The sequence below is a fragment of the Polyodon spathula genome, chromosome 9 (assembly GCF_017654505.1).
Source record: "Polyodon spathula isolate WHYD16114869_AA chromosome 9, ASM1765450v1, whole genome shotgun sequence".
NCBI lineage: Eukaryota > Metazoa > Chordata > Actinopteri > Acipenseriformes > Polyodontidae > Polyodon > Polyodon spathula.
The window spans coordinates 14,666,038-14,685,683 of record NC_054542.1 but is presented as its reverse complement, the minus strand read 5'-3'; the positions used below and the strand labels follow the sequence as shown (position 1 = coordinate 14,685,683).

The following is a 19,646-nucleotide window of genomic DNA, read 5'->3' as shown; positions in this document are numbered from 1 at the left end:
TGTAAACACAATAGCTATCATTACTTTAAATTCTGTGAAGCAGCGCAGTGATTTTGAATTTGTGACAAGATTCCAACTGTCCGTATACCATCCAATATATGGACAGCTGGAACCTTTCTCGACCAACCATATTGCTTGTTTCACGTTCCATTATAAGCTCCAGTGTGAGACCCACAGACCAGTGGTGCAAGCAAGCCACGCACCGGTTGTTTACTTTTCCACTATCTGAGATAGTTAGCGTAGCGGAGTAGAGCTGTCCCACAGTACACAAGAGAGGATATTGAGCAGTGCCTGATTCTCGGGGCTTCCACCGCTACAGGGATCAATGAGCCAAGGGTTAAAAACCTGCACACGTTATTTTCTAGTTTTTCCTTAAAGTATTTTGTTTTCCTTTTTTATTTCGCCTTCTCCTTATTCTGCATGTGTGTTTTATGAAAATGGGGCTAAGCCAACTGAGCTCAGGCTAATAAATCTAGGCGTCTGTGCTGGTATTTCATCATTGAACTTTGTGTCTGTCTTTTCTTTTCCCACACCTCTTTCCCAATATATATATATATATTATAGTGGCACGGTGGCACCACTATAGTTAGGGTTCAGTAGGCAGTTTAATGTTAAACAGCAATTTCTGTACTTTAATAACTTTGACCCCATTCAATAGATTTGTGGTCCCTATGGTTAGATCTCTTGATGTGGGCTACTTTGTGTTTTTTTCTGCTCCTGAGTTATAGGGAGTTGAAATTTTGGTTCTGAGCATGCTCACTACAGCTCTTGCAGTTAAATGTTTGATCGAAAAGAAAAGGATTGGCCTCAAGACAAATTTTTTTTTTTTTCATTAAGTCATTGTCAATTTTTTATTTTTTTTTTCTCCCAATTTGAGATGGACAATTATTATTTAGGCTCAGCTCACCGCTACCACCCCTGCAGTGACTCAGGAGCGGTGAAGATGAACACATGCTGTCCTCCGAAACGTGTGCTGTCAGCCGCCCGATTCTTTACACACTGCGGATTCACCATGCAGCCACCCAGTAGCTACAGCATGGGAGGACAATGCAGCTCCCGGGCAGCTAACAGGCAAGCCTGCGGATGCCCGGCCAGACTACAGGGGTCGCTGGTGCACAGTGAACGGAGGACACCCTGGCCAACCTCAGCCAATTGAGCGCCGCCTCCTGAAAACTCACGTCCACGGTTGGCTGTGGAACAGCCCAGACTCAAACCGGCGATGTCCAGGCTGTAGGGCGCATCCTGCACTCACGCAGAGCGCTTTTACTGGATGCGCCACTCGGGAGCCCCTGACAGCAATGATAGCACAGCAATAGGCTCAAAATTAGGTATGCATTTTGCAAGCACATCTGGGCAAATGGGAGGAAATATTACTGAGTAAACTAGACAAGAAACCATTACAATACATAAGAGATGTGTGGATGACATATTTGGAATATGGACACATGGAGAAGAATCTCTTGTACAGTTTCATAAATTAGCAAATTATATCCACCCTAACATTTTGGTGGATGTAAGGTGGACAAAATCTGAAATACAATTGTTAGACACCTTGGTTAAACTTGATCAAAGATCTATTAAAACTATCCTATCTATACTAAAAGAGCAATTCCTAAAGGACTGGGTATGAGGATAAATATAATGTGTTGTGGTGAAAATTACTACAAAAAATCAGAGAAAGGAATTATATAGATACATTAAGGGACATTGAGACCTGTAAAAGCACATAGAAAGTGTGCAAACATATTGGGAAAGAAATACAGAAAATAAATATTCAGTCTTAAAAAAAATTGTCAAGGATAGCAGTCATGTATGTGGTATATTTTGCGTAAACTGTAACAATAAAATATGCAGGAGAGACAGGTACATCATTATATAAAAGAATACAGAACCACCTATCAAATATAAGAAATAAAAAAGTAAATGAACTAGTAGTTCAACGCTTTAAAAGAAACAGACACGCCATGGATGACCTAAAGTTTGTGGTTTTAGAAAAAAATAAAATAAATTGTTAATATACAGTACAGAAGAATAAAATAAAATACATGGATAAATAGACTAGACCCCATGATGCCTGAAGGTTTAAATAGAAAGGAACTGTAGATTGTTACATCATTAGCTATATAGTGAATGACATCACAAAGACATTAGATTAAAGAGAAATAAATGTGTGGTTACCATGGCATCAAAAACCTATAAATACATCCAATGTTTGTTTTCAAACACACTTTCCAAATGCTGGAATTTTGGGAAGTTGGCTATTTAAAATAATTCCTGGTTAGACTGATAGTGTCTTAATAAAACACAATACCACCTGCATCCCCTCTCCATCCCTCACACACATGTAAACAACTCTGTGCTAGCCAGTTGGCACATCCCTTGGAAAACGTGAGAAATTCTGGATCTCGTACAGGAGACCCTTTTATTGCCTTCAAAAACGCTTAAGGAGTCACTGCGCTACAGCCTTCCTTGCATGTCATTGCCCCAGTTAGGAAGTTAAAAATGATTTGATTCAACCAATGCATCTAATTTGCTAAACTGTATTTTTTATTGTTTATTAATTAAATTCTAAAAACAATATTTTTGGCAGGGTGCTAAAATAACAATGCAAAAGTTGTTTGAAGGAAGGTGCATTAGGCAATTCAGCCATACAGCATGCTCAAATCAGGGGTTTTTAGCCAAAAAAGAAGATTATCAGGGAATATTGATTTACTGAGTACAAGATCAAGTAGCATTTGGCTGTTCTGTGTAATTGGCTTAACTGGATTGGTTTTAAGGTGTGAGGAGAATTATCAGAAAATTAACAGGAAATGTAAACATATTTAACTCTTACAGAGGTGTATTTATTATGAAGTAAAAATGATAACTTTTCAAATCATGTAAATCTCTGACAATCTTTTTGCTAAGAAAAAAATAAATCATGTTCTGTTTTTATTAATAAACAATGAATGATGTCCAAATCTGTTATACTCAGATTTTTTTTTCTTACGTGGCAATTATTTAATTTTTTATATTTTGCAGCAAGTAATGTTAAATTCCTTTTAAAATACAGTTAATATTATAAAATATGTTTCAGTTTCTTCACTGCTCTACACTCATGCCCCCCCTGTGATGAGGGACCTTTGTTGGAAAGAAGGAGAAAGGAAAGAATATTTGCCTATATACCACATTACATACAGAACATTATTGTGCAAATTTAATGTGGTAAACTTTTATAAGGGCACAGCTGAGAAGAAAAAATTCCAGTTAGTTCTTATTTAACAAATGACAGTAGTTACTCTGCTCCTTTGTGGGCTATGGTTACCTGGATGATGGGGAAGTCGTAGCCCTGTGCCTCCCAGATATAGGCGATGTAGTTCTGAAGTTGGAATCGTGGGAGGTTGTCGTTGACGTCTTGGAGGTTGAGATTGACAGCCATGAAAGAGAGAGAGGATGCAGAGTCTGCTTTCACCACTAAGCGGAGCCGTGGAGTCTTCTCAAAATCCAGGCCATCTGAGTTCTGTACCCAGATCTCACCTGGGTGCATTTAGCAACAGGGAACACAAGCAGGTAAGTAACAGTACTCTACACTTAATAAATATTCTTAAATAAACAGATTAAACTGATGGGGGGGTAATAAAAAAATAAAATAAAAAAAAAAAATAAATAAAAAAAAAAAAAAAATAATAATAATAATAATAATAATAATAATAATCTGGGTTGTTACCTGTTGTGGGACGGATACTGAATGAACTGAGTTTATTTCCACTGAAGATGCTATAGCTGATTCCTCTTCTGGAGCCATCATGGTACTGCGCCTGGATCTGAACCACTGCTGTGCCTGGAAGGGAGTGCAAAGGCAATGACAGACCAGGTAGGCTTTTTCACAGTATGTTGCATATTGCATGTACAGCAGTATACATATACATTACATAGAGACTGCAATGGTATTGTTACACTGTGTTTTGCTTGAAATGCACTTGGCTGCTGAGTTCATGGTTCAATCCTTTGAATGTATGTATATATTACTTCTAGAAGTTTTTAAAAAATACAAGATGGGTCTGATTTTCATTCTTGGCATTAAGGTGGTGCTGCATCTGCTTTGTTTTGCATCAATTTGTCTTTGTGTTGCACTGAGGGTATGCAGGGTTAAATTTAAAAAAAAAAATTGTAATACATGGAGTGCAAACTAGCTCGTATCTGTGGTCTAAGTGTTAAATTAAAAGTTTAATTACGTGGTTTGAATGTCAATTCCAACCATCATCCACCCATGTTTAAAAATAATACCCCATTCACAAAAGACTGGTCACAACAATGCTTTAATAACGCGATGATTGCGCATTGTAAAGTGGAAATAGAGAACATAAGAAAGTTTACAAACGACAGGAGGCCATTCGGCCCATCTTGCTCGTTTGGTTGTTAGTAGCTTATTGATCCCAGAATCTCATCAAGCAGCTTCTTGAAGGATCCCAGGGTGTCAGCTTCAACAACATTACTGGGGAGTTGATTCCAGACCCTCACGATTCTCTGTGTAAAAAAGTGCCTCCTATTTTCTGTTCTGAATGCCCCTTTGTCTAATCTCCATTTGTGACCCCTGGTCCTTGTTTCTTTTTTCAGGTCGAAAAAGTCCCTTGGGTCAACATTGTCAATACCTTTTAGAATTTTGAATGCTTGAATTAGGTCGCCACGTAGTCTTCTTTGTTCAAGACTGAATAGATTCAATTCTTTTAGCCTGTCTGCATATGACATGCCTTTTAAACCCGGAATAATTCTGGTCGCTCTTCTTTGCATTATTTCAAGAGCAGCAATATCCTTATTGTAGCGAGGTGACCAGAACTGAACACAATATTCAAGATGAGGTCTTACTAATGCATTGTACAGTTTTAACATTACTTCCCTTGGATCATTTTGCACATGTGGAAATGAAAATTGTGTAGCATAGCTCCTACATTATATCTCAAAACCAGGTGTGACAATAAAGCAGGATATAAACCCCGTTATTCACTTGGCACACAGATTTGGCTGAAATCTGTGCTGCTGGTTGAATCAGCATCTAAATAGGTAAGTGAATTGCAGTGAATTTGACAGTTAAAATCATTGTTTGCTGAGGTAACTACATGTGCACTTATAACTATAATTAAGGTTTGTTAACTGTGCTGGGTTGTGTTGAATTGTGAGGTCGATTAGAATTTTGTTTTAAGTATATGACTCTAGGCCTACATGATAGTATAGCTTGGTAAACAGTGTCTTAGAATGCCAGCTGTTCTAAGTGCCAGCCATCAAAGGGCCACACATCCAAGGACAATCTGAGCTGTGGCAGTGTAGCCCTTACACTGCCACAGCTCAGGCTGCCCTTGAACGTGGAGGGCAGTCTGAGCTGTGGCAGTATAAGGGCTACACGTTCAAGGGCAGTCTGAGCTGTGGTAGTGTTAGGGCTACACGTTCAAGGGCAGTCTGAGCTGTGGCAGTGTAAGGGCTACACGTTCAAGGGCAGTCTGAGCTGTGGCAGTGTAAGGGCTACAAGTTCAAGGGCAGTCTGAGCTGTGGCAGTGTAAGGGCTACACGTTCAAGGGCAGTCTGAGCTGTGGCAGTGTAAGGGCTACACGTTCAAGGGCAGTCTGAGCTGTGGCAGTGTAAGGGCTACACGTTCAAGGGCAGTCTGAGCTGTGGCAGTGTAAGGGCTACACGTTCAAGGGCAGTCTGAGCTGTGGCAGTGTAAGGGCTACATGTTCAAGGGCAGTCTGAGCTGTGGCAGTGTAAGGGCTACACGTTCAAGGGCAGTCTGAGCTGTGGCAGTGTAAGGGCTACACGTTCAAGGGCAGTCTGAGCTGTGGCAGTGTAAGGGCTACACGTTCAAGGGCAGTCTGAGCTGTGGCAGTGTAAGGGCTACACGTTCAAGGGCAGTCTGAGCTGTGGCAGTGTAAGGGCTACACGTTCAAGGGCAGTCTGAGCTGTGGCAGTGTAAGGGCTACACGTTCAAGGGCAGTCTGAGCTGTGGCAGTGTAAGGGCTACATGTTCAAGGGCAGTCTGAGCTGTGGCAGTGTAAGGGCTACATGTTCAAGGGCAGTCTGAGCTGTGGCAGTGTAAGAGCTACACGTTCAAGTTCAGGATTACTTTCAAAATTCTCCTGCTTGCCTACAAGGCCTTTCATCACCAGTATCTCTCTAACCTGCTGACCCGATATGTCTCTGACTCAAGCAAAAGTGCACCACACTCTTTTAGCTTCATGGCCGGGACTCTCTGGAACTCTCTCCCAGCTTTAGTGTGTGTAGTTTCCACAGTCGCTCGCTTCAAATCAACTCTCAAGACCCACTTGCTCTCTCTTGCTTTCAATGCTCTTTCAGCTAGATATCTGTTATTAGCTGCTGTCTAAATTGCTATTTCAGGTTTTTCACTCCATATTATGCGTATGATTCTGTATGACACACACATCCACAGTGTTTAGAATTCACATCCTAGCCTTGTATTTAATGTGGTATGCCTGTATTTAATGTATTTGCATAGTGTTTTTTTTTTTTTTTTTTACTGTTTGTGTTTAATGTACTATGCCCTGTATTTCACTGTGTTTAATGTACTATGCATTATTCGTCACAATCTTGTAAAGTGCGTTGTGCTAGTGGTCCACTATGAAAGGCACTATATAAAATATTTATTGATTGATACATTGAATGTAATGCAAAGTCCATTTTATCACTAACTTAAATTGCTAACGACTGTGTATATTTTGTATTCTATACAATACAACAGTTGTATTGCTTGCCCTTCATAGCACTTTATACTTTGGTTAGCTAAAGTAGTAAAAGCCGTGAGAAAGAAGCCATGAGTAGATTTGTTAAGCACTGACCTGAGGCTGCATTTTCTTGCAGGGAGACGTCTCTGGCACTGCGTGGAAAGCGGACTCCCCTGTAGTCCTCCTCCTTGACGTAAATGACCACCACCCCTGTGGATAACTGTGCAGGTGTGCCCTGGTCCGTGGCCACCACATACAAGGTCCTCTCCATTTGGGTCATGGAGGACAGCGGGGCTACTAGTTGTATTTCACCTGTGAAAGAGTTTATGCTAAACCCAGCCACCAGGGAGGCAAAGCGATAGAAAATGGATGCATTGGCCCCAAAGTCTTTGTCTTCTGCTCTCATGATGGCCACCACCTGGTTGATTGAGACGCTGCTGGAAATGTTAATGATCAGTGGGTCCTGGATGAAAAAGGGCGAGTTATCATTGACATCTTTGATATTGACTGTCACCCTTGCACTTGCATTCCGTGGTTCAGCAGGGGAGGAGTCCACAGCATTCACCAGGAAGCTGTATGCTGCTCGCTTCTCCCGGTCGAGAAGACCAGCTGTAGTGATCTTCCCGGTCTCCTGATTCACGTTGAACATGCCTAGTGATTCATTGCTCAGGTAGTACAGGACCATGCCATTAGTTCCATCGTCAGCATCTGTGGCGGTTATGTCAAGCACCAAAGTACCAATTGGGGCATCTTCAGAGATATCAATAGCGTAAGCACCTTCTTTGAATACGGGGTTGTTGTCATTGACATCCAGGACTGTAACAACCACGCTGGCTGTGCTACTCAGCTGGGGTGTCCCATGATCCCGTGCTACAATGGTCAAATAATAGCTGGCAATCCTTTCTCTGTCAAGGGGCTGGGAAGTGGAGAGGACACCAGAGTTGCCATCAATATGGAAATTACCAGCTGTGTCCCCTGCTAGAACAGATCAAAGGAAGAGTAAGCACTTTGTAGATGATGTTATCAATAAAGTAAATAATCTAGCATAAGGACATAAGCAGAAATATATTTTATATATATTTCAACAAATAAGGATCAAATAAACAATTCTTTCAGATGAGATGCTGAAGTAGGATCTGTCTTCATTGTGGGAGTGTAAAAATTCTCATGCCACTGATTCAAGGATTTTTCTAGCTGTATTGAAATTTATTTTAGTAAAACTAGTGTTAGGCAGGATTTGGAGTCAGAAATCTACATTACTGATAAATAAAACAAAAACTCATTACACAGCAAACATAGAATGACATTTTTTAATTGGGAGGTTTATACAAAAACACTTTAAATAAATACTTGCAATCATAGTTGTCAAGGCTCAGCCATTACCAGGACACAGTCTGAAGGGAATCAGAAGCTCTGACTAGCACTTGCGCAGATGTATAATTTGGAGCGAGTCATTTGGGAATTCAAATTGTGATGGAAGAGAAGATTCATTTGTTTCTAAAATGCCTAAACCGCGCACAACAATTAAACAGTGCTGCACCTAACTTGAGCATGAGGGGATGTAAGCAGGTGATGGTGGCAAAATAATGATTTGCAGATTTTGCAACTGTCAGCTGGATCGAAAAATCGAAAGATACTGTCGTTAAGCATCATTAGCTGTTTATTACTTTTAGGGAAAATATAGCTGTTTGCTTATACTTTGTATTAGTATGCTAATTCTTTGTTTTATTTCAAGTGATTCAAACTTTGCACTGGAGCAAATTATGATTTGGTTTTGAATGATTTTAAAATGAATTTTTTTAAATAGTAAGAAGCCCCAAGCTTGTATTCTGCAGCCCTGCTTCAATGCAATGGGATTGGAATACAATGGGTAGACTGTGTGTGCAATTATTATGACACCCCCACAATAGTAGGGCAGTGTAAATATATAGTTTATATTTTATCTTATTGTATTTTTATAGAGGGCACGGGTAGTATTTACTGTAAATAGGCAGTTAATTAAAAGAGTGGGGGACTATACGTTACCGTTACTGCCGCTAGTGAGAAATTATGGTAACTAAATTATTTTTCTGTGCGAGGTCTGTTTATGTCAAAATGTTTTTTTTTAAAAGTGGATAAGTAAGCAATAAGACATGACAGGGAGTTGGTTGTGCTAGAATAACCACACACCCTGGGGCATAGCAAGGCATAGTAAGGGTGATGTTGTCACTTGTCTTTTTATTGTCACGTGTAAATAAAAACGCTGCTTGCTGTTTTAAAGTGGGGATCTGAAATTAGGTTTATAGATCGTCCCACTGTGAGAGAATTTAAAAAAACGATTCAGACCGGCTCGCAGCAGCTTGTGTAGCAGCTAACTGAATATTGTGTGCCAGCTGATGTTATCAATTCAGCAAATAAACTTCTAAAACTGTGTTTATCTTCAGTCTTAGTTTTCCAGTCCATATTATTTTGTGTTTGTGCTGATCAATCACTAAAAACTGACACAGCCCAAGCAGTTACTATTTTAGTACTTCGCTCTTCTTTATTGGCTTCAATTGTATTAATGACAGCAGTACTGAGAGAGAGGTGTCTTGTAGTACTCACAGTTTCATTTTTTTCATGACCTTTTTTTAAACTTATTACTGTTGGTTCTGTTGCTGAACTGCGGTCTAAATCCTTCAGGAATGTGTGGACACTGGAGTCAACAAACAAGTTACAATGTACATGGAGTCTGACATTGCATTATTATTCAATTCTTATTGGGGGGGAAATGGCGGCCAATTCAATTTTTTTTTTTTTTTAAACATTTTTAAATGCTTGGCGTAATATCTGTTTGTAAAAAGTAATAACTCAATGGCTTGGAATGACTATCAACCAATTGGGAAGCAGATATCTCCCAACCCATTTTATAATGTTTAATAAACAATATGTATGAAGTTAAAACATGATGTATAATACTATTATTGATAGACATCTTATTAATGTGCACCTATAATAAAACAAAATAAAATGCAATTTGAAAAATAAAACAACATTTGTGAAAAATAAAACAAACAATGATCAAAAATAAAAATGATTTCACAGGGCTTGTATACTCAGTGCATTTTTATTATTTCAGCAACCCTCTTTTAATTAATTTAACATGTCTTTCTTGGACTGATTGCATGTGTACTGAAAGGTATACAGTATATTCACGGTAACAGCATTGTCACTGCAACAACCTTCTATTGTGTATGAATAATATTAAAGCTTAATTGTGACAGTTATTCATGGGGTAGCATGGAGGAAAAATGAAGGAACAATAAATATGGAGGTTGAAGTTGATACACCAAACAGGTGAACAGGATTTATTTATATATCAACACATTGAACCTGTCACATAACACTAGCATGTCACGTATGGAGCACATACAACACGGTGTAACAGAGTTTTGGTATGATCTACAATCTCTGTTCTTCTCTGTTCAATAATACGTTGCTGAAGAGATTGATCATGGCGGATAAATGGTTAGGGCGGATATGTGACGGGCGGATACGCGACAGATTATTGAAATAACTTCAAACTACAACTCTCACCAACAATCTTGTACTCCACCCTGCCATTCTCTCCAGCGTCGCGGTCCATGGCTTTCATGGTGAACAAGGCCACAGGCTCCTGGTTCTCTGGCACCTCTAGGTGGTACAGGTCTTTCTCAAAAGCAGGCGAGTTGTCATTCTCATCCAAGACTGTAATCCTCACTGTCGCTGTGGCAAAATTAGGAGGCAGTCCACCATCTTTAGCATAGACTGAAACAGAAGAAGCAATGGATTAAAACCCATCTTGAACATAAATAAAAATGATAGCTGACATGGAACTGTCCAGGAATGGAAACATAACTCAGGGTAACAAACTGGTCAATGGCACACAGACTATCCCTTTTCAATTATCCCTCCCATTTTATCAGAACTGCATAACATACATTAAATTATGCCTACAGTAATAACTTTCTATCAGGTACAGTATATACCATTAATAAGACACGTATTGTTAACAATAGATCAGTACTAGAATAATTATTACCTGTGACAGTGTAGCGGTCTTGCACTTCACGATCAAGGGCTCGGGTTGCTGTTACGACTCCTGTTGCTTGATCAATGGTAAACCCGTCCTCCACTATCCCTCCATATGTCACAAATCCATTTGAACCTGAATGAGGATACAAATGTTAGGCTACATGGAACTAATCTGAAAGTTTGCATATCTAAAAGTGTGGAGTGAGATTTCCCTTCATCAAACAGGTCTTGCCAAATTGCAGTATATCTGCCATGGGGCAAGTCGTGGAGTCCAGTGCACGGAACTAACATCATGTCTGGAAGGCTCCCCATCTGTAGCCGTACTGGGAGCAGGTAGACGTTGCCCAGGCACTATGAAGGGTGTCCATGACCCTGTCACATAACCCAAGCCAGCTCAAATGTCTCTGCTCAGGGCCAGACCTAGAGCTGCAGAACTATCAGTTCTAGATGCCCCAGACTGCCTGACTCAGAGTGCCTGACTCAGAGCCCCTGACTCAGCAGGGTGCGACGGGTCGGCAGCTCCCATGTCTGACCGTACAGGAGCTGTGCCAGTGATGAGAGCCAGGTCCTCCTGGGCCACTTGGGGCTACTAAAAGCACCCGAGCCTGATCTTCTCCAAACACAGTGTAAGCAATGGCAACTGTGGAAAAGCACAGAGCACTCTTGGGCCATCTATGGGCTAAAAGGGAGTGGGGACGCTGTTGTCCACACTGCAGGGGAAGAATAGGGCGAGTCATGCTGCGCCGTTGTCAGAGATGCAGAGTGGTCCCTGAAACAGCAGACCAGCCTGCTTTCCAATGTCCTATGAGCAAAATGAGCAAAAGACACGCAAGAGCTGTGGTCTTTAACTGCCCCCTCTGCATGCTCCCTTCCCAGGCAGTGGATGCGCCTGTCGTGCTTATCCTCTGCTGGAATGTTTTTCTTGTAGCCAGCACAAATGTGAAACCCAGGCATTGTGCAAGGTTGAAAAAACAGTTCATCCGTGCAATTTATGAGCACAAGAACACGAACAACTTAAATCTACATTGAACAAAAATATAAACGCAACATGTAAAGTGTTGGTCCCGTGTTTCATGAGCTGAAATAAAAGATCCCAGAAATTTTCCATACACATAAAAAGCTTATTTCTCTCAAATTTTATGCACAAATTTGTTTACATCCCTGTTAGTGAGCATTTCTCCTTTGCCAAGATAATCCATCCACCTGACAGGTGTGGCATATCAAGAAGCTGATTAAGCAGCATGATCATTACACAGGTGCACCTTGTGCTGGGGACAAAAAAAGGCCACTCTAAAATGTGCAGTTTTATCACACAATACAATGCCACAGATGTCTCAAGTTTTGAGGGAGCGTGCAATTGGCATGCTGACTGCAGGAATGTCCACCAGAGCTGCTGCCAGAGAATTGAATGTTCATTTCTCTACCATAAGCCGCCTCCAACATCATTTTAGGGATTTTGGCAGTATGTCCAACCGGCCTCACAACCGCCGACCACGTGTAACCAGCCCAGGACCTCCACATCCGGCTTCTTCACCTACGGGATCATCTGAGACCAACCACCTGGACAGGTGATCAAACTGTGGTTTGCACAACTGAAGAATTTCTACACAAACTGTCAGAAACTGTCTCAGGGAAGCTCATCTGCGTGCTTGTTGTCCTCACCAGGGTATTGACCTGGCTGCAGTTCGGCGTCGTAACTGACATCAGTGGGCAAATGCTCACCTTCGATGGCCACTGGCACGCTGGAGAAGTGTGCTCTTCACGGATGAATCCCAGTTTCAACTGTACCGGGCAGATGGCAGACAGCATGTATGGCGTCATGTAGGCGAGCGGTTTGCTGATGTCAACATTGTGAACAGAGAGCCCCAATGGTGGCGGTGGAGTTACGGTATAGGCTAAGCCACGGACAATGAACACAACTGCATTTTATCAATGGCATTTTGAATGCACAAAGATACCGTGATGAGATCCTGAAGCTCACTGTCGTGCCATTCATCCGCCGCCATCACCCCATGTCGCAAGGATCTGTACAAAATTCCTGGAAGCTGAAAACGTCCTAGTTCTTCCATGGCCTGCATACTCAGCAGACGTGTTACCCATTGAGCATGTTTGGGATGCTCTGGATCGACGTGTGTACGACAGCGTGTTCCAGTTCTTGCCAATATCCAGCAACTTCGCACAGCCATTGAAGAGGAGTGGGACAACATTCCACAGGCCACAATCAACAGCCTGATCAACTCTATGCAAAGGAGATGTGTCGCGCTGCATGAGGCAAATGGTGGTCATACCAGATACTGACTGGTTTTCTGATCCACGCCCCCACCTTTTTTTTAAGGTATCTGACCAACAGATTGATATCTGTATTCCCAGTCATGTGAAATCCATAGATTAGGGCATAATCTATGAACTATGAACTGTAACTCAGTAAAATCTTTGAAATCTTTGAAATGCATGTTGCGTTTATATTTTTGTTCAGTGTATATACAGTGCCTTATCATGTGCAGACCTGAACATCTCAAGAACAGACAGTAAACTGATTCTGAAAACTGTTGTGTACACAGGGTACACAAAAACGGAACACTGGTAACGGACTTGGTGTCAAACCGAACTGGGCCACTGGTACCGATTCTGGTATGAACCAGGTGACTGGTACCAACCTTGGTACCAATAAAGAATAAAGTTGACTGGTATTTACTTTGGTACCAACTGGTCCCGAGGAACCGGCTCTGGTGGTGACCAGGCCACTGGTACAAGCTCTGGTACCGACTGGTACCGGCAGAGCGAGTCACAGGTACCAGCTCTGGTACCAGGACAAGTTGCATGCAGGTGAAGATCTGAAAAAGCCACTGACAACTGCATGTACTGTTAAACATCCTGGGGGCGGAGATAATGTGTGGTGCACACAGGGCTCTTAAAGTTGCAGCTTTAATAAGTGTGTTCAGGCAATTCTGGCTATAAAAGATATATCCCATGAGGTAATGGTTACATTTCGTACCTGAAAGGGAACTTGCTTTCCTTTTCTGTTATTCCATGAATGAAAATTGAAATGTTGTGCTTTTGTTTCCAGGTCACTTAAAATATACGCTTGTACTTATATTATTATTCATTAGAATATTTAATCACTTTCAGTACTAGACATTTAATATGTGAGCTAAAACTGTGTCTATCTACAGTCAAACTACTGTTTTCAACAGTAATGGTAAATTGTTTCAATCTCTTGGAGCCTCAAACTCTTGTTTATCTGCTTCAGGTGTTACCTTATAAATATCAAGAAATAAAATTCAGGACTCCCTTGTCCCCCACTTTCAAGCACCTAATCCCAAAAGACATGTTGTTGGGAGTATGTCTGTCCTGGCACCTGGTTGCTTATTACTACCATTCAACCAAATGGGGGATATCAAAATTCAAACACACCAAAGTTGGGCCAAACCAGTAACTGAGTATTCAGTATCTTGCTAGCCAACTTTTTTAACAAATGAACTGCACTAATCATCATATTTTATACCCATTTGTGTTAACAGTTTGCCGCATCAATACATCCTAACACTGATATTCTTTAAACTTGTTTGCATGTTGGTTAATGTCATCAAAATTACATATTAACAGCATCAGTGTCAACATCTGGTGCTGCTATGTTAGCTCAGCCATTCTCTAATATAATGTTATGTTGTCATCTGGGCATAAACAGTTTAATAACTTTAGCGGCACTAATTCTAATTCTGGGAAACCAGATTGGATTCCAGCACTAACAGTCTGGAACAATGACTTGTTTACTTCAATAACTGGTTCTGGAGTGAAAGTTTATAATCCCTGTTTTATGTGTTTCTGACTCAGAAAAAGTGAACCACACTACTGTAACCAATACAATTCAAAACAGCTTCAGCTGTTTGTGTTTGGTTAGAATATGAAGAAGTCCTCTCACCAATTCCCCCCCCAGTTTGATTACCTTGGTCACAGTCTGTAGCAGTGACTGTCAGTACGGAGGTGCCAGCAAGCTGGTTCTCTGAGATTTGTGCCTCAAATTCAGCTTCCTGGAATTGAGGGGCCTCATCATTTACATCGATCACCTGAACAGACAGTAGCTGCAGGGTAGTGCGCTGGGGGGAACCATGATCCTCTGCAACAACAGTCAAGTTGTAGAGTCCTTGCTCTTCCCGGTCCAAAGCCTTCACTATGGAGAGGGAACCTGTTTAAAAAAAAAAACTGTGAGAGGTTGGGAAAGAAAGAGGCATATGGAGTCACATACCACTGGGTCACTAAACCACCCAGCTGCACAGCCCTCTGGTAGGCCACTGGAACACACTTTGTTCTTATCCTTGTAGTTTTATCCATGAGTCCACAGTGTATTCCAGCCTATCACCCAACTCTAATGATTTGGGGGCACTGTGTGGCTTTAAAGCCTGTTCTGATGTAATAAGGATTTCTTCAACTGTTTGGAGTTTATTCTTATTTTTCTAAACCCTCGCCAACCTTTGCAAACACTGTTCCCACGTGTTAAGCTCTATTTTGCCTACCTGAGAGCCCTTACCTTACTCTAAACTAGAAACGCTTGTCTGCTTTAATTAGTTTTCCATTGGCAAGGCAATACTCAGCGAGTGAAACAATAAGCAAAGCACAGAAAGACACAGGCAAGACTAAAGCCTGCCGTGCCCTAGAACAGTTTAACATCATAATTTAATTGGCTGGACCACGAAGGTTATGGTCATATTGATTCAATTTAATCCTAGCTGTTTTAATTTGTGCAGAAGTACTGTGGTATGTAGCACACAAACTTGGGTACTGTATGGGGGATGGGGGCTGTATTATAAGAATTATTTTTGTTATTAAAATACCTTAATAACAAAGTACTGTAAGTCACTTTTCTATTTGTCTTTCCAAAACTCAACCACACAGCCTCTCAGTCCTTTAACTGAAACCAGTCTCTGAGCTCACTAGGCCAACCACACTCCTATATTTTCCCGTTCTAACCAGTAGACCACACTAGCTGACCATTTACAAACTCAGTAGGTGAATATACCTCCCACTTCTTCAGTGCTGGTCCAGCCAGTATACAGTCCCTTATCATGTACACATTAATTGAACTTATAACTCATGTCATGTAATGCAGAAACCATCACTATAATCTTAATCATAAAACACACTGTGCTTTCATTCTGTAAGTTTTACTTAAGTAGAATCAACTGCCAGGAACAGCTTGTCATTGGTCATATAAATATTAAGATTATTTTAAACAAACCACTATAAAAGCTCTACCATGATTGCAATTGTTAACTTTTTAAACTGTACTCTTTCTGCTTGTCTCACTGCTGTAATGTGTCTATTCCCTTTAGTCTCAGTGGACCTGCTGTGTGAATAAATAAGTTTAACTACAACCCTTAATACAAGAAGAAAGTTTCTGTTTCTGTAGGTGCTCTTTATCCTGCACAGACGTTTATAAGTATACATGCATCTTTTCTTATAGTAAAGGGGCAGATAACCTACCAGAGTTGGGGTTCAGAGTGAACCTGCCGCCAGCATTCCCTGATTGAATTCGATATGCCACACGTCCGCTCTCCCCCAAATCAGAGTCTCTGGCCATCACATAGAGGACAACAAAGCCAATTGGCTGGTCCTCCATGACACTGACAGCGGTTGGGGAGCTAAAGATAGGTGCATTGTCGTTTTCATCGGTCACAAAGATTCGTGCTGTCACAGAGCTGGAGCGCCGCTGGCTAACGTTAAGCGCTTGGTCCGTTGTCTGCACGATGAGGAGGAGGGAGGGTGTAACCTCGCGGTCCAGACTCTTTCCCAGAGTCAAAACCCCAGTCACTGGGTCTAGTGCCAGGTTCTGATCCTTAGTGGGCCACTGCTGGAGGATGGAATAGTGAATGTCACTGTTTGGGCCACTTCCATCTTTGTCCACAGCCTGGAAGGTATAGATGGAGGATCCAGCCACCATGTTTTCTGGAATGACAATGGTCACCGGGTCCTCTGGGAATTGCGGCACATGGTCATTGCTATCCTGCACGTCAATATCTACTAGGATGATCCGGCTGGTTGGGTAGGCTCTGGAGAAGTCGTCCACCTCAATCTGAAGGGTATAACGTGCCCCTTGCTCGTAATCTAGCTCTCGTGCAAGATAGATATCACCTGTCAATCTGTCCACCACAAATGTGCCATTGTGGTCTGTGCTGCCCACTACTGTGTAAGTCACTTGACCCTCCTCTGGGTGCCGCTGGAGGTCTTTTGAGCCCACAGAACCCACCACTGATCCTGGTTTGATACCCTCTAAAGAATTCAGGGTAAAAGTGGGCGAGTCTGTGCGGGGCAGGAACTTACTGGGATTCAGGACCTGTAGAGAGGAAAATAATCTAAATATTGACATAGAATACACAAAGCCCTTTTATTACCAGGAATTTATCAGCGTTTATTACTGTAACCATTATTACTGTAACCATGTTGTTCGGGGGGCAGGTGCAAGAGCTTCTCCTTAATTAACCAAGCAATATCTCAATTAACCAATCTATCAATTAACCCCATATTTACGCCCTGGGTCGAACACTCATTCTGTCTGCTTTTGTTTGCGTTTTCTTATTGACCCAGAGTGCTGCAGACCCCACTAGTTGTTTTCATGTCTGCATCCGTGCTCCATTATGCGTCACCTAGATTTCGCTTGCATTGTTACATTTTCTGTGCTTTGCGTTTCGTTTTTTGTTTACATTGTTTGTTTTTTTGTGCTTTGGTTGTGAAAATATTTTCTTGCACCAGTTCCCATGGTTTGTTTTAATTTATATGTGTTTGTTTGGATCTGTGTACATTATCGTCACAACTACGTTGGTTCTGTCTACAGTAATTGTGGCAGTATGTATTCACCACTCCTTCTCGTTCTGGCTTCGTGATTCCCTGTGCAAATTTTGTAGTGGGTTGTCTTTCAATGTCAAAATTAAAAGGTCTGTTTCTGTTAAAATGTTAAAAGGTCAATCAATTTCTGCTGTCTGTCTAAATGCTTATTTACCTCCAGCTTCTGGGTGGGCTCCAGTGATGATGGTGCGTACACATTGAATTATGGGATTGTTTGTCCTATCCTGCTTGCTGTGTGCTTATGAGTGTACTTGTTTGTTCAACCCTGTAGCAATGCATTCATTCATACTAAAATATTTAATTACAGCTGCACCCCTACGCTCACGACTATTGTTCTGTTTACATGAATTATGGAGTGGAAATGCTTTGTTACACCCATCTGAGTGGGTCCCAGTAATGGCGCCTGTATGTATAGGTGCATTGAATCATGGGATTGACGGTCCCATGCGCTCGCCTGGCTGCAACTGCTAATATTTCACGCTCATGCCATCACGTTCTATCTTATAATACCTCCCTATGCAAGCTGCTGCAGCTCGACTAGATGATTCTTTGTCTTCTTCAGCAGCGGCCATAAACCCCCAGGTGAAGTCTTAAGCTATAAACTCACTGTCTCAAATCAAGCTCACTGTCACAAATTGAGCAGTTGCCGATTCTGTCACTAGGGGTCTCCCTTGTCCCAAGAGTGAAATTCTCCACTTTCAGATTTTGGTGGTCAGTTATGCAAGGGGTCCTCTTTTGGGGGCAAGCGATGTCGCTTCCCAACCTTAAGCCCAGCCAAGCTGGCCTCGACCTATGAGAGGGAGGATCTCCTAGAGCCAGAGTGGACCTCCAACCAAATCTTAACAATCTCTATGTCATTCTAGGTTCCCCCTGAGAGGCAGCATACACGCTCCCCAGCCTTGGAGGCTTCTGGTGTCTCTCTATGTTGGGCAAAATACTCAGGAAATGTATTTTCAATACAAAATACAAAATACAAAATACATATAAAGACAGTGTGGTATACAGCACATCACTGTAGATTTAAAGTTACTCCCAAGACAAACTGGTGCAGGGCAACCCTGCTCCTTATATATATATATATAATATATCTTATATATATATATATTAAAAATACAAAACTGAAAGATTATAATTGGAAATACTCAGGAAAAGCACTTTTGGCCCTTTTGCATGTTCATTTAATTTTGTTTCAGAATTTCCGTCGCCCATGTGACACTGTCTCGGAGGTCGGCCTTGCCGATCTCCCGAAGAGCAGGCATTCCTTGTTAGTCGGGGCAACTTCTAGTCTTCTCAAATGTATTCTCTATCCTCTTCATTTTCCCCTTGACGGAAAAAAAAAGCTTGATTCCCAGCATTGGAGGTCGATAGATGTCTCACCTCAGCGAGGTGAATATACATTAATTCTACTGCTACTGTATCTTCAAGAAAATTAAGGATCTCCAGCTCAACTTTGTTGCTTGTTGTTGAGGGGGTACTTATCTGGGAAACATCTTCGCTATCCATAAAAAAAAAAAAAAAAAGACGTCATCTTCTTCCTCTTCAAGGGGTCTTCCACTAGAAGATTCTGATACAAGACCCAGCTCTTCAGCAGCCTGAAGCATTAGTTGATGGAATCTTCTGGTGTCTCCAGAAAGACAGTGTGGTATCCAGCACATCACTGTAGATTTAAAGTTACTCCCAAGACAAACTGGTGCATGGGTGTGCATTTATTTTTTTTTTTTGGCGAATATGCAATCACTACAATTACATTTTATACAGCTGCAGTTTAATATTTAAACTATTACTGACAACGTATTTTGAATATGTTGAAATTACAAAATACTCAGGAAATGTATTTTCGATACAAAATACAAAATACTTCTAAATTGGTATTTGTATTACAAATTACAAAATACAAATGTAATGAAAATAAGTATTTTAATTATTGTATTTTCAATACTGCCCAACTATGCTTGTTCCCCCTGGGGCCAGCATGCATGCTCCCTGAGTGAGGGGTAAACCCTGTATTCTTCACTAACAACTTGCTTCAACTATGCCATTGTTCCTTTTTGGCCCTTTTGCATG

The 19,646-nt window shown here is 41.3% G+C and overlaps 1 protein-coding gene across 2 annotated transcripts in view; it reads right to left on the bottom strand.

Moving 5' to 3' along the window:
* The window catches only part of LOC121320421 (protocadherin-16-like), a 202,422-nt gene that overhangs the window by 18,414 nt on the left and 164,362 nt on the right, over positions 1–19,646 (bottom strand). Inside the window, exons 10-16 of one of the 2 annotated variants that reach the window (XM_041258742.1) lie at positions 16,224–17,073; positions 14,689–14,928; positions 10,750–10,875; positions 10,266–10,475; positions 6,825–7,688; positions 3,707–3,820; positions 3,305–3,516 (exon numbers count right to left, since the gene is read on the bottom strand). In XM_041258742.1, the coding sequence (XP_041114676.1) occupies positions 3,305–3,516; positions 3,707–3,820; positions 6,825–7,688; positions 10,266–10,475; positions 10,750–10,875; positions 14,689–14,928; positions 16,224–17,073 (2,616 nt within the window). The remainder of the gene's footprint in view (positions 1–3,304; positions 3,517–3,706; positions 3,821–6,824; positions 7,689–10,265; positions 10,476–10,749; positions 10,876–14,688; positions 14,929–16,223; positions 17,074–19,646) is intronic. The other variant, XM_041258743.1, reaches the window with a different exon arrangement.